The 24824-nt window shown below is 45.5% G+C and overlaps 1 protein-coding gene across 1 annotated transcript; it reads right to left on the bottom strand.

The window, feature by feature from the left end:
• Positions 1-21010: 21010 nt before the first annotated feature.
• Positions 21011-24288, bottom strand: Ackr1 (atypical chemokine receptor 1 (Duffy blood group)). Its single transcript, XM_046429037.2, has 2 exons — positions 22443-24288; positions 21011-22034 (listed from the first exon to the last, which is right to left on the bottom strand). The coding sequence occupies exons 1-2, from the start codon at positions 22461-22463 to the stop codon at positions 21033-21035; spliced, it is 1023 nt and encodes a 340-aa protein (XP_046284993.1). The 5' UTR covers positions 22464-24288; the 3' UTR covers positions 21011-21032.
• Between the last annotated feature and the right edge of the window lie 536 nt (positions 24289-24824).

The raw sequence follows: 24824 nt of genomic DNA, 5'->3' as shown, positions 1-24824 counted from the left end.
TCCCGTCTAATTGGGAGTTAAGTCCTATTAAGACCTCTCAGGCTTTCTCAAATGTGTGTCCCTTATCAACTTGCTCCGGGAAATCCTGGGGTAGAAATCAAGAACTCACCAGATTAGAACCTAGCAATTAGGGGGATGGTTTTGGCCTCACCATGAGGTGTAGACCTGAGGACAAACAGATAGGACATTGTCTCCCCCAATGACCCAGGGAAGCAAAAAGCTCTGCAAACAGGTCTGGGTGGGCAGAGAACAAAAGCTAAAACTGGGAAGCAGGATGGAGATGATGATAAAGATGTGCTTTATGTGTCAGCAAATGCCAAGCTAAAGAAATAAAACTGTACTTAAAACTATTCACCCAGAGATAGTCTGTATCCGGAGAGCTTTGCATGTTACAGTAAAGTGACTGTGTCCTCTGAAACAGCTGTGGGGGAGGGGTAGCGCTAAAGAAGAAAGGGGAAAGCAAGTGGGTCCCAGGGCGTGATCTGGGGAGGAGAGACTCCCCCTCTGCTTATGGGATGCTAGTGGAAATGTGCTCCGTGGCAGAAGTGGTCAACAGCCTGCTGTCGGAAGATGCTCCGGGCGCCTGCTTCATCACATGTTCATGGAAATCAGGTGCTTTTACCAGCCCAGATGGACACTGCTTGTGTCTGTGCCAACATCCTGAACTTTTGGGCACTGAACGGTAGCCAAAGGCTTGTGTCCTGACTAAATCATCGCCGTGGGCCCGGGCCCTGTCACTGTTTCTTTTTTTTTTCTCCCAAAGTCAAGAGGCCTTGGGAAAATATAATACAATAAATCCTGGAGCCCTGTGGGACCAGCCTGCATTTAAAGGCACTTATCTAAAACCAGGAGAAAATAGTGTGATCATTTTTATTGGTTCTCTCAAGGAACATTTATGAGAATTCCCATTCAAAATCCATATTTCTGACTCAGATTTAACATTCCATAAATAATAATTTTCTAATGCCATTAGTATTTTCCACTTATTATTGCTTTATTTTAATGCTCCCTCCAAAAATTTCTACCTCCAAAGGGGCTCTGTCCCAGTACCCTAAATTCTTTTCACAAAAGCCCAAGTACACATCTTATCTGAATCACACAGAAAGCCATTATCAGCTGGGGACTCGGCTTAAATTAGTTTATCAGATTGGCTTCTACTACTTAACAGAGACCAAAGTAACAGAACCTTGGAACACAGTCATAAGTAGAAGTTTTAAAAGTGTCTTACACTCCAAGGTGAAGTGCATTCAAAGGGGTGTAAGTGGCTCAAATTTCCTAATCTAAAAACAGGTGTATCCTTTGAAGGACTACACAGAAAATCAACAATCCACTCAGGGAAGTTTCTCCTTATATTCTTGGAGAAATTTGTGAATGTGAGAAGATATGTTCTTAGACATCCTATGTCACAGAGCAAGTAACATAACACAAATAGAGCGATGAGTTTCTGTTTTCTGTTCTATTCTCCAAGAAGCATTACAAATCAAGAGTGCATGTGTCTAACACTGACTTAGAGAAGTCGTTCCATTATTGAGAAATATATCTTGACAGGAAAAGGTCAATTCATCCATCAACAGAAACTTTATAGTGTTACCTTTTCAAAGCATCCCTCTCCCTTTTAATTCCAAGTTCTACAAACAACAACAATAAAAAAAAAAAAACATTTAATAGTTTTCAGTTCCCTACTTTGGCCAATTGTTTAACTTAGTCAAGTCACTTAAGCTTCTGGGGTATATCTTTAATAGTACAATGAAAAATCTGAGTTAGAGAATCACCAAGTTTCTTTGAAGTGCTAAAAGTTCATGTAAACTATATAATTTGCAATCATAGCACCTGTGCAGGACAACCCACCAACAAGTCACTGTAAAAGAACTGGTTCCAATTCTTAAGGTTTATGTAACGTGCACCTTTTACTACTTAACTGTTCCTGCCTCTATTTACCTGAGTCTGAACCAAATGGTGTATTTCACTGGGGCAATATTGTTATTCACAGTAAATACCATGTTATGTTTTAAAAGTGCTGTTATGCTGAAAGAGAGGCCAAAAAGCAGAGAGCACAGCCTCAGGCATCATAAAGCCCGGATTTGATCCTTTCTCCACTACTTAAAGCTGCATGACTTGGGATGGTTATTGGTACTCTGGTCTAGTTTGCTATAGAAAGGAGATAAACATGTACCTAATTTATGGGGTTACTGTGAGAATTAAATGAATTAATACATTGAGGTGTTTCAGAAAATTGCACAGCCAAATCATGTCTATTGATTTTCACAAGGATAAACAGGTATTTCCAAAACTCTTCCAATGAAGCAACTGGAGGATGAGTTGAATTGATTGGCAAAGGTCACCTAGTTAAGAAGAATCCAGTGCTGAAAGTGGACTCCAGGCTTTTTAATTTCAATTCTAGTGATCTCTCCACACACTGTGCTTCCCCTGTGGAAGCCAAGAGCTGGGTTTGACCATGGATTGGTCTGATGAACTTCACTCCAGCAGAACTCTGCCTGCTAGGTTAGACCTCACCCCAGCAGCTAGCTAACCATCTCCAAGTTTTCTGCTTGAGGACCTACAAACAGGGCTAAGAGCTACCCAAGTTTCTGTGTGGAGCACAAGCTAGTATCATATCTCCCAAAGACATCTGTCTTTACTACTGTCTTTTCACTGGAAGTAATTAATCTCTTCTTTTGACAGCCACGTCACTTTCTCTATATCTTTTAGAGTATTATTCACTTCCTGGCAATGTTGAAAAAACTTACCATCTACTCTGCAAAATTACCATCTACTCTGCTACACTGTTCAGTTCTTAGTGAACTTTTGATGTCTGTTCATTTTGCACTTGTTATGTATGCTATAAACTTCTGTTAGCAGAAGGGAAGAATACATGAGTGAATGAATGAATGAATGAATGCATACTTGAAGTTTGGGGATCAAAATTAAGCCTCTGCAGAAAGACAGAATATAATATGGCTCAAGTAAACTTTGAGAGGCAAAAAAGATGTACCTAGCACTTTACTAGATATTATAGAGAATTCAAATTATATGTCATACTCTCTTAAAAATTTTTGGACAAGCAAAACTTATATTCAGAAATTATACCTGAGGGGAAAATAAGGAAATGATATAAGAGAGTAACGGCAATCCTCAAATTAGGATGCTTCTCCGAAAATTCATTTTAAGTTAGTTGTTTGAAGTTTGAAGAGCATCTACCTGTGGAAACATTGTCATAAATTTTATGCTCTGTTCCTAGTATTGGTCTATAATATTTTGCCAGAAAAGTCAAAGATAGAAACAGCTTTAGGGTTTATACGGTCAAACTCTTATTTTGTAGAAGAGATGGTGTGACTTTCTCAAGATCACGCTGTGAGTGAGCTGGGACTAGACTTCTCATTTTAAAAACCCTCAGTGATAATAATAATTAAAAAATTGGGCTGGAGATATAGCTCAGTTCTTGGAGCGCCTGCCTTACATGCACAAAGCCCTGGGTTTAATCCCCAGCACCACATTAAAAAAAAAATCGTCATGACAGTGACATGTTCTTAGGTACTCATCAAATGCCCATGTGTGGCAATGACTGTGCAAATAAATGCATTTGTGTGTGTATGGGTGGAGGGGGGTCCTGGTGATTGAACTCGGGGTGTTCCACCACTGAGATATATCTTCAACCCTTTTTATTTCATTTTATTCTAATTTTGAGAGAGGGTCTCATTAAGTTGCCCAGCCTGGCTTTGAACTTGTGATCTTCCTTCCTTAGCTTCAACAGTAGCTGGGATTACAGGTGTGCACCACCCATGCCCAGTACTGTAAAAATGCCTTTTCACTCAGGCTACAAACTAAAGTATCATTCTTCTTGCTTGCTACACCTCCTTCCTCTGCCCATCTCCTGATTCCGTCCTGCTGATATTACTACCTAGGTACTCCTCTGACCCATCCCTTCCCCCATCCCTCCCATCACTTTCCTAGTTCAACCCATTTCACCTCTTATTCGGCTCAATACAGCAGCTTCCTAATTTGCTCCCTCAAACCTGTTATCTCTAAAATCTCCAAATTGATTTATCTAAAATACCTTTATTTTTTTAAAAAAAAAGTAAATTAAGTTAAACTCTGATCATCTCATTTCTCTGCTAAAATCCTAATGATACGTCCATACAGCCTACCAGATAAAAAAAATGCATGCTCCCTAACTTATTCTACACTCTCTCCCTGGTCTCTTTTATTAAAGATTGGTAACAGAGATATCCCTTTCCCTCTGTCTCCAGGTTGCTTCAGTCCATCCCCCTGAAAATTGATTTTTGAACTCTTTACCCTCTGGATGGTGAGAGAAGAAAAATTCACTTAAGCATTGCTGATAAGAAGTGTGAGCATGTAGCTCAGTGGTTTAGCAACTTGCTTAGCTTGTGCAAGATCCTGGTTTGATCCTCAGCACCTGGAGAGAGGGTGGGGAGAATCATGATTGATAACATCTGTGAGGCAGAAACCAGACTGCATACAATGACTAAGGTGCCAGAGAATAAGAGTGGTCAGGGGTTCACATGTGGACTGGCTAGCTGTCACTCAGAAGATCATCCCCAGAAGGCTCTACTGGAGTGATCCTTTACCACAGCCAATGCTTCCAGGCATCCTGCTCTCTTATCCACCAGTCCCAGTCTCCTGCCTAGCTCTCTAAATAGCTGCCTCTGGGACTCAGACAGGACCCTGAGATTTTCCCCTCCCGTGTCTTCATGAAATCCTCCCTCTTCTTCCCTCAGACCTTTCCCAACAAAGTGATTCCACTGCTCTTATGTGTTAAGAGTGTTGGCCAGATGTTGGCCCAAAAGCCTATTTACAGGTTATTGTCTGGGCCATTCAGCGATTACAGACAATGAAGCAATTTTCTCTCTCCATTTAAACCCAAAGACTGATCATTTTCCTGATGAGGGGAAGTAAGGCTTCATTTTGCATCCCAATGTTATTACTCTAAGAAAAGGGAAATGGGATGGTATTTATTTAGAAGAGGGCATTCTTAGTGAACTTTAAGATTTAGTTCAGCATCACCACTGAAAGAAGCTACCCTGACAAGCAATATTTCCTCCACTCCCTTCCGGATGAGCTCGGTGCCTCCCCTCTGGGTTCTGTGATAGGCAAGACAGTATCTGCAAAACCAACCTCACCACACTGTGTTGCAATGACCTGTTTTCTGCCTATTTTCACCATATCTATAATTTTTTTGAGAACCTACACTGTCCTATACATCTTTGTACTTTTTTATCCTAACACTACTCTCTGACACAGAATAGATGCTCAATAAATTATTGCTTTACTATATTTCACTAACCCCCTTTGATGTTTGGAGTAAATCAGAAGGCAGACCTTTGCCCTCAGGGAAGTTACATCCAATGTAACCTCTATTATTAGGACTGCAAATAGCCATCTTTTTCTAATGTGAAGAAAGATGAGGCACCAGGAATCATTCTACAGAATGGAAAATACATAAAAATAGCTCTAGCAAACCAACAACCAACAGCTCAGATGAGGTTGAGTGGCCAGCCAGAGGTGTGATGATTTAGCTTCAATCAGAGTCTTGTAATAAAAAGCCCACCAGGAGCCCAGGGATTTTACATTCTCCCCAGGGTTCTGAATGAGAAATACACTTTGTCGGGGTGTGGCAGCTACTCTGACCCACCATGCACAGAGTCAGAGGCCAAAGAGGTCTTTAACAGACACTTCTTTCAAAGCAGTTTAATGTTAAACAACAACAACAAAAAATCCTACAGTCTGGATAACAGTTGATTTAAATAATAATAATAATAATCTCATGGAGTCTGAGGCATATACGAAGGGTATTTAGAAGAGGATGTCCTTATAGGAAAGTTCATTCTTACCGAGGAGATGAGGCATGCTCATGTGCAATTGGCACACAGATATCTCTCTAATCTCTTTTCTCTGAATTGCAAAAATTGGCAGAGAGGCAAGATCTAGTGGTGATGAGGGACTTCAACTAGCAGGACATCTGCTGGAAGTCTCATGCAGAACATCTGATGAATTCTTGCCTGGTCTTGCTGACAACTTTATCTCTCTGTAGGTAGAAAAAGCAATGAGGGAGAACTGATTCTTAAGACTTAATTATGACCAGTAAAGAAGACCTAGATAAGATGTGCATGTGTTAGGAAACTGGGAGAAAAGTGCCCCTATTGTTTAAAAAAAAAAAACTAATAATAAATGACAGGATATCCCCTGATGATAATAAAATATAGCAACCATCTTAATATCTTTTGGTAAATAGGTAATATATGAATAAATTAAGTAAAATATTCAGATCAGTGTACCCCAGACACTGGGGGATTATATTCATAAAAGTTCAGATTAGAGGATTACGGTCTTGTGACCTGTGATGCAAAATAATAATGGGACGGGTACGTCTAAGAAATGAAATTCAAATAAAATAATCATGAGTTATTCTGATAAAAAAAAAAGAAAAAGGCAGCTAACAAAACCCATGGGGATTCATAAAGAGCTCTTCAATGAGCTCAGATTGAATAAAGACTTGCACAAAAGATAAAGAGGAGAGCGTAACTCAGAACAAATTTGGCAGTCCACACGGCCCTATAAGGACAATGATAATATTAATATTAATGTTTGATTTTTACTGAGGGTTTTACCAGGTGCTGTTCTCAACACTTTGGCATATATTAACTCATTGATTCCTCAGAAGAACATGATAAAGTAAGTGTAATATTTATCTTCTTTTTACAAATGAAGGTTCTAAGAAATAAAGTGGGTAAGTTACTGGCCCAAGATCAAAAAACCAGTAAGTAGCAAGAGTTGAAATTTGAATCCAAATAAACTGTTCTCTTAATAAACTGATACTCTTAATCCCTCTATTCAGTTTCTTTTTTACTTCTCGATGTTTCTCAGGACAGTGTGTGGCAGGTTAGAGCAGAATACATAGGTTTTTGATAGAATGATAGTTTCAAAAAGCTTTTATTGGACTATTCTATGTAAAATGAAGAAGAAGAAATAATGAGTAAAAATGAAGATAGTAATATGGAAACAGATGTCAAAGAAAAGGAAGCCCTGTTAAAATTGTTTTGTTGTTACTTTTTCCAGAGAGAAAGTTTTAAAGTTGGAAAAGTAGATTAAACATAGCTGTAGTCTTGAGACCAATTTTAAAAAAGATCAAAGCTTCTCATTGCTCCAAAACATTAGCTGTCCTGGAATTTGGGGAGGTGGGGTTGGAGGTTGTTAGCCAGCCAGAAAGAAAATGAGATCCATTTGTACTGAAATTCATGCATAGAGTAGTGGTCTGAGTCAGAGGGTGTCATTGAACCCAAGACTGAAAAAACCATCCAATCCAGTTCTGCATCCCATTTTATTTATATAATCAACTAGATCTGAAGATTGTGTTCAATTCTGGGTGAAATATTCTGTGGGGAGTGTTGACTAATCATACTCCATCCATGTTCAGAGGAGTAAAAACTGATGGCACAGAAGAGACATCATGCTGTGTAAAGATGTCTTAGAGGACATAGGCAGTCTCGCTTAGATAGGTGTAACGTTTTCAGGTGACTTTACCATGCACAGAGTGAAGTAAAAAGAAGGTGGCAAAATGCATTAAGATCACTTGTATTATGATCCTTGGTCCCAACGCATTTTTCAGCGGTACATGTTCCTGGCCAATTTAGCAGAAGTTTAGCAGAAGAAAGAAACATGCTAGCAGAACCAGAACCGATTCTAAACCAAAGGCTGTGCCCTCTGTACCAAGCTCCTTCGTGGTTGCCCTCTTCAAAGACCTGAAGGACAGTCATGCACAAGAGGGGTTAGAGTGGGGCTGGGGATGTGGCTCAAGTGGTAGCGCGATCGCCTGGCATGCGTGAGGCCCGGGTTCGATCCTCAGCACCACATACAAAAGTAGATGTTGTGTCCGCCGAAAACTGAAAAAATAAATATTAAAATTCTCTCTCTCTCCCTCTCTCTTTAAAAAAAAAAAAGAGGGGTTAGAGTGGTTTGCTTAGCTCTGAGTTCTCAAGTGCACAGAATTTCCAGCATCCCAGTTCAAACAGAGTCAAGAGAATGGCGGTATAAGGGAGCATTAATTTGTTAAAGCAGTGGTACTCTCATTTTTAAATTTCATGAACAAAACAACAACTCTAATAAATGGAGGACTCATGTAGGATTAACAATTTTACCACCTGCTTTTCATCAGCTCTTTAAAAAAGGGAAACTGAACATCAGAGAAGAATTGTCTACCAGTATACTGCCTTTATGCTTTCTGTTTTTACATGCTACAGCAGACTGGTTAAAAAAAAAAGTCACAAATTGGCAACAATCCACAGACCATTATTTTGAGAAATATTGGATTAGAGAGTTTTCCAGGTTTTTATTTTTACCCTAATTTTTAAAATTGGACAACTCTAAATCACATATTTTGGTACTTAATTATGCCTTTCTTATATTGTATCTCACACCTTGAAAACTTACTTGGTGCCAAGTACTGTGTTAAAGTTTTTACATGTGAGTCAATTTAATCCTCCAAATAATAGGCACTTGCTGGTCCACTTTCAGTAGAAACTGAGCCTCAGAGAGATTCTGTGACTTGTCCCAAGTCATATAGCTGCAAATTGAGCTCAGACTTCAGCGCCTTTGCTCTCAATGACTGCTACAGACTGGATGTCTGTGTCCCAACTAAATTTATATGTTGAAATTCCAGCTCCCGATATGAGGGTTAGGAGGAGGGGCCCTTGGGAGGTAATGAGGTCATGAGGGCTTGGGTTTAGTTCCCTTATAAAAGAGACACCAAAGATCTAGAGCCTTTGGCTAGGGATGCTACATGAGGATGCAACAAGACAACAGTGTTTATGAACCAGGAAATCAGTGCTTACCTCATCGAATTCTGGTACTTGATCTAACTCAGCCTTGACTTTTCATGGTTCAAGCTCCCCTTTGGGTTACTTTGACACCCTGCATCATTAAAAGGCTGTTGGGGTTAGGTGCAGTGGTGTACCCCTGTGATCCTACCCACTGGAGAGGCTGAGGAAGGGCTGCGGATGTAGCTCTGAGATACAGCACCCTGGGTTCAACCCCCAATAACAAAGAGGGGGTGGGGAACAAACCTGTTGGGAAGAACCCATTTGGAGCTGAATAATGGGGGGGGGGCTGATTTTCCAAGGTGAGCAGATTTGGGATAATATAGTTATAAGGAAAAGATTCCAAAGAGATTAGAAGCCTGAGGTTTGACTCCTTGACTTACATTCATATAATGCCCATGGTCCACCCATGGTCCAGTGTGCCAGAAGAGTGTTTGGTGTTGCTCTGCCACCTTCGCAGGAAAAGGCACGGTGGTCTGCTGAGGACACCCAGTTGGCATAGTTGTTCCTTAGCACAGACAGGACAGATGTGACTGAGCAGCAGCCACAAAGGTTTGGACTCCAGCTTGGCTGCAGGAGCTGCCCTGGCTGCAGCTGCCCACGTCACCTCTTGGAGGCGCTCACGTTCCCGGTTCCTTCCCGCAGAGCCCTCCCTACAACGTTCACACACACTCCTGCATCCAGAACCAGGGCTCAGGCACTGTGGGCAGGTGAGAAGGGAAAGTGAGAAGAGCAAAATCTATCCATGACAACCCGAAGGTGGCAATAATCACATTTACTTGAAAATTGCCTGAGAATGAACTACATGTTCCTGTGTGGATATGCAAACATATGCAAATGTATGTAAATGTGAGACCCTCTTAACCATTTTCTCCATCTGGATGTGGCCCCTTGTGGTGAGGCCAGAAGGAAATGATGGATTCTGTTCAAGTTCTCCTTTTAGGCCCAATGTTTAGGTAGAGAAATATTCCTTTTGTTCTCCTGGCCATTCTCCTCCCATAACTCTGAGGGGCCTAAGGCACCTAGGTTAGCTCTGGTTTGATTCCATTTTTTTTTTCTAATGTAGAAAATTAAGTTGTCTGATCCTTTTTTCTTTTCGATTTTCAATGGCTGCTATCTCATCCTGGCCTACACCAAGATGTCTAGGATTGCCTTCCACTTCCTGGAGCCTTAGCCATCTTCCATAAGACAAGATGGCTGTACTTGACTGACTTTAAGGTTCCTCCTAGAAGGTCAGATCTGAATGTCTTGAATTTATGATGTGAAATACAGCAACATGTGCTATTATGACTCACCACCAGCTGGAAATAGGAAAAAGAAAGAGCAAGGGCTTTGAAGTGTTTCTGAAACACAGACCTGGGTTCAGATCTCAGCTTTTTATGGTTCCTAGGAAAAGTTGCATAACTTCTGATTGGAGGGCCCCATTTTTCTCTTCAGTAAGAACAACACATTAGTCTGCAAAGGCCCATCCTTTATCCTTGATTTATGCATTAATAGTCATAATTGATATTTAAAAACCTACTATGCATCCAGCACTGAACTAATTTCTAGAAATCCAAAGGTAAGAAAGCCATAAACTCTGCCCTTAAGAAATTTAGTCTCAGGAGAACAAAATACAAGGGTCGAGGTTACATATTGATGCTCAAGATGCTTTTGGAGCACAGAGTAGGCACTCCTAAGTCAACAAACCAGCCTCATAGATGGTGGTTGTAGGTCAATGGACACCAAAACTTAGTCTTGAAAAACAAGTAGGCATTGACCACACAAAGGGGGAATTGTAGAGAGCTTTTAAGAGAATCCTTATGCAAAAACAGGGAAACCCCAGAGAAGGTTTGGAGGGAGTATCTGCTACTCATGTCTGGAACTTAGCATGATTGACAAGACTGGGAAGGAAGGTTTAGGAAAGGTAGGGTGGACCTTGGTTACCATGGTAGTTCTTGGCTTTATTCTGGGATGATGAGAAGCCAATGACATTCATGGGAGGGAGGCAAATAAATTGGCATGTTTTAAGACTCTCTTTGGCTGCAGGTGGAATTGTTTGGGGGTGAGTCAGGCTGGAGCCTGGGAGGCTCTTCAGGAGGCTGGAAAAGCTAGCTCCCCCATCTGCACCAGAGAAGCTGCTATGTGATCCAAGCCAGCATCCTACACTGTGGCCCAGAGATGCTCTCTGCACAGTTAGGAGGCAGGTTAAGTCTGTCTTCGGTTTCTGCTCTTTTCTTTGATTTGATTTCTTATCTCTCCTCAGCTGCTTCATCTCCCATTGCCCTTGACCCTCCTCCCAGTAACATTTCTAATACATTAACTTGTAAGCAGTGTCTATTTAATTCATTTTCCATGTTAGAGAGAGTTCTAAAAGAAAAGAGGAACATAAGATAAGGCAGTGTTTACCAATGAGAGAGAGAGAGAGAATCAAACGGCAGTCACTTCAGGCATCCCTGCTGTGTGTAGAGAGGGGATTCAGCTGTGAGGGGCTCTGTGCCACCAAATGCATACGAGACCTGGCTGCTGGAATGGCGTAGCATGGCCTCTGCCTTGAAGGGTATGGAGCCCAGATGCAGGGTCCAGAGCAGGAGACTGTGTGTGGCTGTGCACATCATGTGTAAGCATGCTTGGTTGCCCTTGTGTCTGTGGATACAGGACATGGGACTCTGTGTATAGTGACCCTGTGTGGTCTCCTGCAACTAGCAAAAGCACTGCTTATCCACCCTGTGGCCAGCTGTGCAGTGCCCACCCTGACCCTTCTCTCCCTTTATCCCCGACGTACTGACCCTTTCCTGCAGTCACCTTTCCTTGGAGGCCTCTCCCACCCAGAGTAGAAGAAAAAAAGAAATGTAGGAAGACTTGTGCCATTTGTGGGGAGAGGTTTGGGGAACGTATATATTTCCGAGGCAGAGAGAGCCTAGGTAAGAATGGACGATGTGACTTTTTGTCACTTTTTCTAAAACATGGAAACTGTTCAGGGATTGACCCCACTGCATGGCGATTCTTCAGTTTTGAGGTGGAGTCTGGAGACTAGGGAAAGGACCTATCTGCCGAAGCTGGGCAGGAAGGACAAATGGAAGACTGTGGATAAAGACAAAGGCCATGTTGAATATTCAGCCAAATGTGGAATTCTTCTTCAACTTCAATGTGTGAAGTAATTGCTTAGGTTCTTGTTCAAGTGCAGATTCTGATTCAGCAGCAGGTCTGGGGAGGGGCCCAGAGTCTGCATTTCCTACAGACTCCCATATGATAGTGATATTGTGATCACAGCTCACACTTTTGAGTGACAGTAGAATATGTAGCACTTGCGTATTTTCATTGAGTTGGGGGAAGCTGAGCAGACAGATTCTCCCAGTGACTCCACCCTCTCATAACAAGGAGCTTCCAAATGACATCATAGTCCAAGGAATGGAAACCACAGGAGAGGAATCGTGAGCAGTATTGGAATGTGGTTGTTTGAGGGTCCCCAAAATAAGGTTAGGTTTGATCAAGGAGACTGCAGAGGGACCACTACTTTTTGACAGTCCATGAGTATTTAATGATCTTCTGTAAATAATACCATAGGGCAGCACAAGCGAGCCCAAATACCAGCAAAATGTCCACGAGTATCCCTTATTACTACCACTACCATCTTCTCCCCTCACCTCCATGTTGACCTCTCCTGTAAAGGACTGCTTCCGAGAGAGCTACCTATTAAACACAGTTGCAGGCAGATTCTGTTAGCCCTTTGGACACAAGGCTGAATGGAGAGGCAGGGACAGAGGTAGAAGGGTAATTCCCATAGACCAGTTCCCATATGCTCCTGCCTTTGGAAGAACTTCTCTTTAGGTGGAATGGCCCCAAAAAGCAAGGAACATTTTCCCAACTGGCTGCAGGGTAAATTTTTCTTTAATACTAATAGCAATGGATTTGCTCCCAGCTGTAATTCATTTTACAGTTTCCACATCTGTCAGCTCATTTAATCTGTACATCGGACCTGTGAGCTAAATAGGGCAAGTGTTATTACGTGATTTCTCACAGATATGAACGTTAAAACTCAGAAAGCTGGTTAGGGGAGGTAGCACAGGATACACGACCCAGGTCTCCCAACTCAACCCAGTGCTGTAGCCAACCACCCAAGACTGCTGTGTTACATATTTCCCCCAAGGAATAAAAATGACTCTGTAAATCCATGATTAATGGCCTGGTACCTTGAGGAAACCCTATCTGGTTAGTAAAAACTGTGTATCGCTCAACCTTCTCTAATTTTAGATCATCTAAGACAAGGCAAAAAAGGGAAATAGGGTGAATTTGGAAAGCAATTTCTGAGATCTGTCACTTCTAGTTTTTAACATGGATTCTAGGAAAGAACTTCCCAGAACATGTGTTAGACTCCTTTGCTTTCTTTTCTAGGACCTCTTCATTCCTCTTAGAGGCCCCCCTCAGCAAATTCCCAGGCCAAACCTGGGTCTGGAAGCAAAGTGGGAGCTGAAGTGACAGCTTCTGACCACTAGAGGGACCCCAGGCACCAGCTACATTTTCTGCAGTAATTGGTGCAGAGAAATGGTACCCACCTCTTGGAAAAATTCAGTTCAGGTGCACATCTGGCTAAGAATTCCTTCATTGTTCCACAAACCAGGTTCTGACGAGACCAAAGTATTCAAGCTTTAAATCAGAGTCATTTAATTTCCAGAATTCAAAGAGATTAAAATCATCATAAGGGAGACCCAGATACCAGAATCTATGAATATGCATTTTTATCAAGCTTTTTCATTTAATATATTACCATAGGGCTCCAGAGTGTCTGGGACCAAATATTCTGATTCATGGTACCTTAGGTTTGGTAAAAGACTATTGAAAATCTCTCTCCAGGTGGTTCTGATGCTCTGCCATTTGGGAGAAAGCCACTGGACTGGTCCCAGCTCTATCCCAATGCACAGTGTGTCCTCTACTGCATTCTGATGAACTGTTACTACAGCCTCACGTTTTGAATCTGTTCTAAAACTGTGAACTCACAACTCAGATTATTTCTACACTCTTATTCTCTTCTTGTTCATAGTCACACCAGTTCTTTTTTCTTATAACAGCATTTCTAATTTGCGGGGTGTGTGTGTGTGTGTGTGTGTGTGTGTGTGTGTGTGTGTTGGTATTTATCTATGCCTTTCATATTGGTCCCTAAAGTCCACAAGGGCAAGACATACACATGTTATGTTCGCCACTGTAAAACAAGAACATAGATCAGTGTAGAGCAATGGTGTTCTTATATGCATTATTATCTATCTACCTACCTGTTCTTCCTCCCTCCCTCCTTTCCTTCCTTCCTTTCTTCCATTAACAGGAATGTGACAGCCCATCCTTGCAGCAGATTCAACTGTGAAAAGCTTTCTCTAACATTCAGCCAAAACAAGTCTCCCTGTTATTTCTTTCCATCCAGTGATCCTAGTTCTGACATATACACGTCTAATGCTTCTTCCACAGCACAACTATTCAGCTATTTAAAGACGGCTAAGTATTTCCTGCACTCTTCCAGTGTAAGTCTCCCACAATCCGTACACACACCTTCGCTCCTTCAGCCCCGCTTTATAGCTAGCAGTAGCAGAGCTCTATTTTATCATCAATTTGGCCACCACCTATTAAGAGCTTTAATTTGTTAGTGGTTCTTTCAACACACAGGTCCCAGAGCTGAGCTCTCCATTCTAAACATGTCCTGTCCAGGGCAGGGGTGGTATTGCACGCTTCCTTGTCCCGTATGCTGTGCCTTAATGCAGGCTGAATTTGCATCAGCTTTTTGGCTGCCATACATACCATTGAATCATCGTTAGCCTGTAGCCAAGTGAAACCTCTAAGTCTCTCTTACAAGAACTTCTTTCTGTTGAGCCAAGCCTTTTCCATTGCACTTAGTGCAATTGATTTTTTTAAATGTAGGTTTTGCATTAATCTCTATTAAGTTTTATTTAATTTCTGCAGTTTTTGCTAGCTCAGTGACCTTCCCCCACTTGCTCCTTTCATATTCCCCAAAACTGTTCGTGGATAGTCCCTATCCATCAACCAAGTCTCTGAAGAGAGCTGTGTTGTTCTAAGGCTTGAAGAGGACAATGAGGTGGAAGAGAAGCACGGTTGTATTTTTGGCAGCTTCCAGGCTGAGGACAGAGGTAGTCCACTTTTTTCTCAGCTTTTTCTCAGATCTCAGACAGGAATAAACCAACCAATTATTGATCTATCTATCTATCGATAGGTCGATCTATCTATCCACCCATTCATCCATTCTTCTTTCCTTCCTTCCTTCTTTCCTTCCATTAGCAAGAATGTAAAAGCCCATACTTGTGGCACAGATTCAATTGTGAAAAGCTTTTATTAACATTCAGCCAAAACCAGTCTCCCTATTATTTCTTCCCACGGGTATTCCTAGTCCTGAACACTGGATGAACAGAACTTTCTACTCCAATGTTCCATGCCTATTCTCTCTTCTCTGGGTAATTTTTTTCAGTGTATCTGTACCTAGAATGTAGCACAACCATCTTGGAAATCCCCCCTTACATTTCTACCATCTCTGCACCTGCACATAAAGAACATTCCTAGAAAAAAATATTCTCTAAGTGGGTATGGTGGGGCATTGTAATCCTTAGCTACTCCTGTGACTGAGCCAGGAGTATAGCAAGTTCAAGGCAACCCTGGGTGAGACGCTGCTATAATATAAACTAAAAAATGCTGGGAGATGTAGCTCAGTGCAAGAGCAATCCTAGGCTCAATCTCCATTACCGTGGGGGTCAGGGAAGACCCTGAAGCTTTGGTATTGCCCGTGAAATAGAAGACTCATCTGGAAAGTCTGGATACCTGAGGGCTTTGAGGTTCTCCTGTATGTCCTGGGACCCACATATGTTCAGGGTTGTCCTGCAGAAGACCAGGAAATCTTGAGAACCGAAGAAAGAAGGGAGGGATTGGAGGACCCAAGATAGGTTCAGGGAGATGCTGATATCTAGAATTGCGTCTGACTTATTTCTACCTCTTTCAGGACTTCTCACAGCATCATCAACTTAGTGGGCAATAATTTCTGTAAGTGACACGAACTGTATACCCTTAAGTGCCTCAAAGGGTTAACCAAGTACCCAGAACTGCAGGAAGATAGATTGCCACAGGGGGGCGACAGACGCCAGGAGGTGAAAGGGGACTGGGTTCAGAGGTGGGGAAGGGGTAAGGCTGGCCCAAGCTAAGGGGAAACCGAAGGAAAAAAAATCAACACGGAGACTGAAATGACCTTTAGTTTCAAGGGAGTGTAGTTCTCTTTTTGAGCGTGATGAAATCAGAGGAGGCGGTTGGACTCTAAATTTGATTCTGGGCCAACAGAAGTCTCCTAGAATTTGGGGAAGTGTCCTGTGACTCGTTTTTCCTCAAGTACAGATGAAACATGACAGCCCTTCCCAGTTTTCCCCTGCTGTCCCAAGCCGGGCAGGGCCCCAAAGGAGAAGAAAGGACTCTTCCTCCAACACATGCTCAGGAACTGTGGGGAAGTCCCATCTGCCCCCCACCCCCCACCTCGCTCTGCCAGCCATAAATTGACACAGAAAGCAGGTTCATGGACCAGAAACCTTGTCCTGACAGTCCTTCAGGCTTTTCTGCCCTAAACAACTGGATGACATGAGAGAGAGATGCCCTAGAGGACTTAGGGAAAGAAAGTCACTTTGCAACATTTTTCTGCACCAGTTATTTGCTTGCTTGTTCCTGTTCCCCACTGGACTGGGGCCCTTCTAGCAGGTGGAGCCATGCTTTATTCATAGGGATTCAGTTCATAAATATATTTATCCCACGTTTACTGAACTCTGACTATGCACCAGCCACAAAAGAGAAAAGGGTCTTGTTCTCATACAGCTGATGCTCTAGTGGTGAAGGCAAGCAGTGAACCGGGAAGCCAATAAATGAGCGAACAAGACAGATTCTCACAGGAGTGCATGCTGCAAAGGAAACCGCCTGAGCGCATTGGTAGGGAATAAGTGGGTGCACAAGGTGACCGGGGCCACATTCCGTCTTTGAGGACTTGATATTTGCACTGAGACACCCAAGATAAGAAGGTGCAACTCTCACAGAAGGCACAGGACAGAGAGTTCCGGATTGAAGAGATGTCATGTGCAAAGACTCTTAGAGAACAAATTTGTCCATTTGTAAGACCAAAAAGTCTCCACCAGGCATAAAGCTTAGTGAGCAAGAGTCATGGGCTGATCGCGGAAGTCCTATGAGAGAGAGAGAGCAAAGCACTTGAGATTACCTTTAAGTATAGTAGGGAGGAACTAAATGCCAAATTTTGGGTATATTTTCTTAAAGAGAAACTTTGGCCAGTTTTTCTTTACTGGAGGCTGAACCGGGAATGCTTTACCACTGGGCTCCATCCCCAACCCATTTTCATTTTTATTATTTATTTTGACACAGGATCTCCCTAAGTTGCTGAGGCTGGCCTTGAACTTACAATCCTCCTGCCTCAGCCTCCAGAGTCACTGTATTGCAAGCATCCACTACCACACCTGACAACTAACACCAGATTTTCTAAGAGGTATATAATCCTTCTCCCTTCTTCCTTCTAAATAGTAGTAACACTTGATTTAAAGACAGAAGACAAGGCCCAGGCTATTAGAAAAACTAAAAAGTCAGAAGATACAGTTTGGAGCTACATAGAATATGTTCTTCTAGGACACTGAGAACTACCCAGGAAAAAAACACAATTATCCTTGGGGTAGGTGGGACTTGAGACATTATCATAGAAATCTTGAGGGGCAGGCAACTTTAAGTGCCTCCAGATATGGGAGGGGAGAAATGGCGGGATAAGTACATGCTGATGTAAATGCTAGAAACCAAGTTTGCAAATGACCAGACAGTGAATTATAGGTATTTGAGAATTATAATAAAAGTGCGTCTAAAAGATGTCCTAAAACTAAGTGCAATAAATACAAGGATACCTGATGTATCCCCCTAAAGTGTTGGCACCAAATTCTTCTAAACCAATTATCCAGAGGCCACCCCTTGGAGAGTCCCTCTTTCCTGTCTCTGATTGTTAAGGGAGAGATGACAGCTAACAGACATTTTTGCTGAACTGATTTCTAAATACTCCTTACTCCACTGTGTGTCCCACACCCCTCCTGCCCAAATCACCTAGATGTCTGGAGATGATTTGGAAGGACTTGGACTTGTTAATTAACCTAAACAGTCACATTCATCTGCAAGGTGCATTATTGTTAATTAAAACCGCGATTCTCCTTGTGCCCAGACGGCGGGCTGCGGTTGTCAGAATAATTAGATAGCATACGATGGTTTTCATGCAAATCCCTGGCAATTAGAGTTGGCGATGAATTGGGTTTAAAATCCCAGTGAAGTTCTCAATCAGAATTCCTCTGGGAGTGGCTGCAGGAAGACAGTGGTGGTGGGGATGGAGGATAGGGAAATAAAGGTGGATAAAAAGGTGTGAGGACCAGGCATTCGTTTCCTGGATCCTCCGGGAGCAGCCTCAGCCTGAAATACATGAATTATGAGCCTCGACATGATTTTTAAACTTCCCTCAAGAAACAAGTCCCTTTCCTTAATGCAAATTGACCCTCCCCAGGGTTTTGTGTACTCCCCAGAGCTAGCCTCCATGGCTCTCATCTTTCTGAGAGGATTTTTTTGCTTAGCCAGGAGGCCCCATAACTCATACACCGCTAAAGTCCCTGCCAACCCTCAGATTAAATTCTTAAGGGTTCTAAGGAAACAGGATTTGTATTCCTGAAGAGTCGCAGAAGAGATGCCAGGTTCAGGCCAATTTTAGAGTGGTCGGTGGCATGCAGTGAGTTAAATGGACAGGGGCAGCCGGTCCCCTGGAAAGCTTTAAAGAAATGGCTGAGGTCAGAGTTGGATGTAAGAAAGAACCATCCAGAAGGATAGATAGATAATGGCAGGGAAAGGGCAGCCTCTGAAGGGACCAGAGCAAGCCAGCAGGGGTGGGAATGAGGGGCAGATAACCATGGGGGACGCCAGTCTCCAACCCACTCTGACCTCTTATCAGTGACCGGCTTCTGCTTCTGCCTTTCTTTGGTGAGGGATGCGATAGCTGACAAGCTACTCCCCAAGAGTCTGGGCTCTCTCTCTACCTGGACAAGTGAGGAGGGACTTGTGTCTGTAGGCACTGGTGGGGCTGGGGGTGGGGGGGTGGTCTGAAACCAAGCCTTCTTCACATCAGGTTAAGGCTGGAAACTTCTGGAAATCCAAAACAGCCTCTCCTTCCCCTCAACTAGGTCGGCCTTTCCAAAAATCCGGTCCTTGGTCAGGGAGGAGGGCAACATCTGGCAGGACTGAGAGAGTGGTCAGAGGTTACAGGGGGGATTTTGGAAGGAGGCTAAAAAGGGAACAGGAGAAAACCAAACATAACCAGGAGAGATTTACCCACGGTGGTGAATATACCTGAGCATAATCTCGGTTTGTAAACTAGTTCCTTTTTCTTCATTTCTCTCTCTCTCTCTCTTGTCTTTCTGTTTCAGAATGTCTCCCGCGTCTCCAGCGGTCCCCAGATCCCGCCTCTCAATTTGGGCTGCACCAATCCGGAGCTAAACCTGGCGGTTGCTAAGAAACCAGAGGTGGGAGATTGAGAGGCCTTGTCACAGCACCCACCCAGGACAATTCCCTGGGCCTTCTGGACCCTCCTGCCCGACATGTTCTCCGTCCTCTCTGCTGCCCCTCCCATACCTCCTACTTATCCCCAGACCCAGAGTCAAGCAGAAATGCTTCAGGGAACAACTAGGCAGGGCCTGTTCTGGGGAAAAAATGGAAAGATGGTAACTAGGCTCAGACAGACGGGAGGGCCCTGCTCAGGTGTTCCCAGCCTTCAGTTGGGTTGTGGGGGGAGCTCTTTGTGGCTTCTCTGGGAAGAGGTGAATTTGTTGGCAATAGAGGTTGTGCCCCCATGTGAAGAGGGACTTGCTCCCCTCCCAATCGTCACCTAAACTTGGCTGGATACAGTGTGAGCAGAAGCTTCCGAGGTCATATTTAAACAGCAAGAGGATCAGGGGCCTATCTGGGAAAGAGAGGGCTTTGTACTTTGGGGTATTTATTTTGTGGGAAGTAAGAGGAAAGGTTTGTGTGGGAAAGAAACGTTAATTCAGTAACTGGGGATTGAAAGGGAAATTCTAGGGGATTCCATATAGATGAATCAGATTAGGGCCTCCCCGTTTAAGTTTCTCCATTCTTCATGACTTCTAGATTTTTCCTCCCTCTACATCGGGGGGTGGGGGGGGACACTGGGTAATTCATTTGTTTAAGGAGTAAATCCTGCAATCTGCTTCCGTTCCCTGAGAATGGGGATGGTCACAGAAGTAAGTGGGGAGAGGGACCCTGGAGAAGTCTGTGCATGCACACAGGGACGTAGGGTTCAGATACCGGCCCACCGGCAAGCACATGTAAAGAAATGTGTTATTGCATACGGGCATCATCGAAAATGCATTTAGATTCTAACAGACTGAGACACAGACATGTACACCACACACACACACACACACACACACACACACACAGAGGAATCAAGAGTAAACCTCACCCTGGACTGAGAATCATCTCTGAGGATACTTCTCCCTCCTTCCCCACCTGCCCTGATCTCTAAACAAAGCCAGAGAGGAGATAAAAGACAGAGGAGGAGTCTACACATGGTGAACAGGGAAGAGGAAATAGAGGAAATATACCTCTGGTTTTATTGTTGTTCTTCTCTCTCTCCAGTTTCTATTTTTTTTTTTTTTGGACCCTTTTCCCACTGAGCTACATCCCCAGTCCTTTTTAGTTTTTTTGTTCATTTGTTTGTTGAGACAGGATCTCACTAAGTTGCAGACGCTGGCCTCAAACTGTGATCCTCCTGCCTCAGCCTCCCTAGTAGATGGGATTGCAGGCATGGGCCACCGCTCCTAGCTTTTCCACTTTTTCTTCCTATCCCCTTTGCTCTCTGCACGAGCTTCTTTTCTTTGTTTACCTATTAAGCATGTCTGCTCCCATCGTGCTCCTGTTTCTCCTCTCTTCCCCCTTGAGAAGGCAGGAGCCTCACACCTCAAGAAGACATGTGTGTGTCCTGAGGATGTTCAGACCTCATTCCCTTTCTCCCCAGGCCGGCTCGCGAAACAGATGCTGCCAGGAAAATCTGGCAGGAAATGTCCTGCTCTCTCTCCCTTCTCCGTCCTCTCCTCTTCATCCCCAGACAAAATCAGAAACTACTCACTTCATAAAAGCCGTGTAAACTTTAATTCAGGCTGACAGGTGGGAAGGGAGGGAGGATTTGCCTTCAAAAGTGTCCAGATGAGAAGACCGTCTTGCAGGAAGGGGCAGGGAGGGCAAGGAGGCGTGGGTGGCCTTGTGGCAGAACAGGGCCACCAGCAGGGGAGACACGGCACAGTGCAGTATGGCCAGGGCTTCTGCCAGGTGCAGGGCCAGGTCCAGGATCTGCTGAGCCAGACACGTTGGCAGCAGCAAGACCTTGGACCTCACCAGGGTGTCGAATCCCAGAGCTACCCCGTGAGGCCACCAGAAAACGAACCAGACCCACAGGACACTGATCCAGGGACATGGCCCCCTGTACAACACCTTCTGCAGCCCCTTGGCTCCCAACAAACCCAGGGGCAGCAAGACAAAGATGCCAAAGCAGACTGCAGCGTGTGTGGACTGCAAAGTCCCCAGGCCCCTGCTGGACGCCAGGGTGCACAGGCCATAGGACGTGTCCGTGGCCAGGGTGATTGGCAGCCCTAATACGGCAGCCGCTCCCCAGAGCCCCACAGAGAGGCCGAGAGTGAGGCCCCAGGTGTGGCCTGTCCCCAGGTTAGGGTCCAGGCAGGCGTGGTACCCTATCAGCAGAGCCTGGGCGAAGGCTGAGCTGTACCAGACCCAGTAGCCCAGGCGGCACAGGGTAGGGTTGTGGGCGCTGTTTAGCCCTGGGGCCAGAATGGGCACCGCCATGCTGAAGAGGGCGCTTCCCACAGCCAGCTGGGCCAGGATCGGCCAACTGGGGCAGAGCTGCCAGTGGAAGAGAGATCTGCAAAGTGCCAAGAGGACAGCGCCACTAGCCACAATGCCCAGGATGCTGGCCAGGATGAAGAAGGGCAGCGAGGAGTCATCGAGCAGGTTACAGGAGTGGCAGGGGGCGACAGCGTCCGGGATGTAGATGTCCTCATAGGATTCCTCACCGTAGGAATAATTCCAAGCATAGCTTTCAAAAAACAACTGACTTCTGTTCTCGGCGAGTGAGGATTCCACCTGGAGGGTAACACACAGCAGAGGGGGCCATCAGAGCATCCGGGAACCCCACCCAGAGCCTCCTGGCACCTCGGGAACTTGGGAAGGGAGGTGGAGAAGGAGAGCCGAGGGAGGCTGAGTAGCCCGAGCAGGGACAGGGTGTGGAACAGCCAGGGAAGGGGTAGGACCCGAGGAACAGAAGGCAGAGGGCAGGGTCATCCAGGACCTGGATGGAACTGGCTGAGAAATGAAGGGAAAGGGAAAAGATGTTCAGGGGAGACTGGGTAAGGAGGAGAGAAGGAAGCAGATTGTTAAGAGGAGATAGAGCGAGGAGGGGGATAAGAGACAGGAGAAAAGGAAGGAGCTCGGGGCTCACCCAGGGCCATGGGGCCAAGAGGCGGGCAGTGGTGGAGGGGCTCTCCCACTCACCCGGGGCAGGCAGTTCCCCATCGCACTGTGCGCTCAGGGCAGGCCGAGAGAAGGGCTGGGACACTCTGTCTGCAGCTGTGGTTCCAAGATAAGTGCTGAGGCCTAATGAAGGCCCTCGGGCTCTGGGCAGGGCCACGGGGGCAGGGGCAGCGCTCAGGAAGCCTTACCCCCACGCCCACTGCCTGCCTGAGCCCGAGGTCCACATGGGAGGGCCTGGCCCCGGGCTTCCTGTTTTGAGGCTGGGTCTGGCAGGTCAAGACAGTCTCAGGAAAACACCACGGCCAGGACCAGAAAGGGGGCATTTTCCCGAAGATGGAAAGGGAGAAACCTGGGGGCTTTCCAGCAAGTGGAGACTCTTCAAGCACAAGGAAGGAAGAAAGGAGACGGCCAGGGGCGGCTTGGGGGGCAGAGACAAGAGAAGAGCTGGGAAGCTGGAGAGCCATGGCAGCAGATGACCTCAGAGCTGCCCGGCCCCTTGGACGGAGTCCAAGGAGAGAGTTCCAAAGCCGCGGGTGTGTGGGAAGGTGTGTTCATGGTGCTTGGGGTTGGATCTGTCCAGCCTCGGGTGGGGGTATGCATTTAGGTGGGGGGCTCTTTGTGTGTATTAGGTAGAACAATTTACCTCTGTGTGTGTGTGTGTGAGAGAGAGAGAGAGAGAGAGAGAGAGAGAGAGAGAGAGAGAGAGGTAGCCATGTGCCCCACATCTGAGTGTGTGTTAGGTGCTGGCGGTGTCTGGGGAGTGTGAATGGCTATCTGAGGTGTGGTGTGCTGGTGTGAGAGGGAAGGAGGACTGAAGGAGCTGCCAAGGCCGAATCATGACCCTCCTCTGGGGACTGACGGAGCATTTGCTTCACCACCTATGGGCTCAGTGAATGTCTCTTCCACACCAAGCGGAGCGCTTGGTCTGCCATGTTCAAGTAAGGCTCTTGGGGACAATGAGACACCATATTTTTTACCCCATGGGGTAACTTCTATTCATGTTTCTGTTGGGGACATAAGGGTTCTGGGGTTGCTTCATTGGCCTGACATCTCAGCAATAAGTAAGGTTTCTTCTGGGGGACAGCGGGGAGTGGAACTGCTAGTTCTCTGGATGGCAGAAACCAAGGGCATCTTCCCTGCAGGCAGATGCTCCTGAGCCCATGGCTCTTCTCCTTGTTGGGCCCTCCTTCGGCTGCTTTCCCAGGATCTCTGCTATTTCGTCACCCCCTTTCTGCATTTTATTTCTTCAGTGTGGGCTTTGTAGCCTGCATTTGGGGAGGCATGGGTCATAGAACGTCCAAGTCAGAACAGTGAGACAGGAGCAGGACAGGGGACACTGGGATTCATCTTTTCAAGAAAGCATGGAATGTTTTAACTCCAGTTCTGTCCAGGACCTTTATCTCAGTCACATAGAGGGGTACCTGGGGGCAAAACACCTCAGACCTTGTAGAAATGCCTCCATGATCTCCCAGGATACAGGGTCTCAGTTGAACAGGAGGAGGGCTGGAAAGCTAAGTTTGGCCATGATCGGGTCACTCTCCTTCCTGGACAGTGTTGAGGGTGCCTCCAAGGGCCAGGCAGAGGACTGGGGGAACAGTCAGATGTCCCACCCCAAACTCTCCCTGGAAAGGGAGGACCCAGCAAAAGGGGGTGAAGACACTCGTCTCCCTTGTTTCCAGACATAGAGGCTCTCGAGAGAACATGGCAAGGACACGGCAGCCCCTTGAGATGGCAGGTGCAAGGTGCAAGGGATTCCGGAACAGCCCTTGGCTACTCGCAGCCCTGCAGGGTGACAGCCGCAGAAAGGAGGCAGCCGGACGACACGGGTAATCCAGATATATTGAGGGTGATCCCTCTGAGATTAGCACAGGAGAGTTAGAAAGATTATAAAGATACACGATCCCCTCCCTGCTCCCTGCCCCCCTCCCCCCCATGGACAGACACACACAGCACAACAGCCCCGCTCCCCCCGCCCCCCGTACAAATATGGCTTCTGTGTTATATGGACAGAGTGGTTCAGCTCAAAGAGGAAAAATCATTTTTTCCCAAAAGCGGGTGCCGGGAGACAGGAAGCCCAAGAGACCTGGGGCCCCAGGCTCCCTTGCTGCTGAAAGAGGAGGGGGCCCTGGCTTAGGTGAGGGGGGAGGCTGCCTGCTGTGCCCAGGGCCCTAACCAGGGGCTGGAAGATTCACAAAGGTATTACCTGAACTGAAAGAGTGGGTCGACCTGCTGGAATGCAGATGTCCCATTTTGCACGCCCATTGTCAAAGCAGGGAGGACATGCTGGAGAGGGGGAGGGGAATGGCCAAGAGCATCCGGGGTCTGAGGGGGGGGGGGCAGGCCTGGCAGCACAAGGAGGGTGAGCAGCCTCATCTCCACAGCAGCCAGCTTGGCCACAGGAGG

Source organism: Marmota monax, unplaced genomic scaffold (assembly GCF_021218885.2).
Source record: "Marmota monax isolate L192 unplaced genomic scaffold, Marmota_monax_Labrador192_F-V1.1 WCK01_AAM20220418_F8-fsc00145, whole genome shotgun sequence".
Taxonomy (NCBI): domain Eukaryota; kingdom Metazoa; phylum Chordata; class Mammalia; order Rodentia; family Sciuridae; genus Marmota; species Marmota monax.
This window is presented reverse-complemented; position numbering and strand designations above follow the sequence as displayed.

Coding starts and splice junctions, on each gene's coding strand:
- Ackr1 (XM_046429037.2), bottom strand. CDS start 22,463: ATGGGGAACTGCCTGCCCCGG. Junction 22,035..22,442: donor TGGGGAACTGCCTGCCCCGG/GTGAGTGGGAGA, acceptor GTTACCCTCCAG/GTGGAATCCTCACTCGCCGA.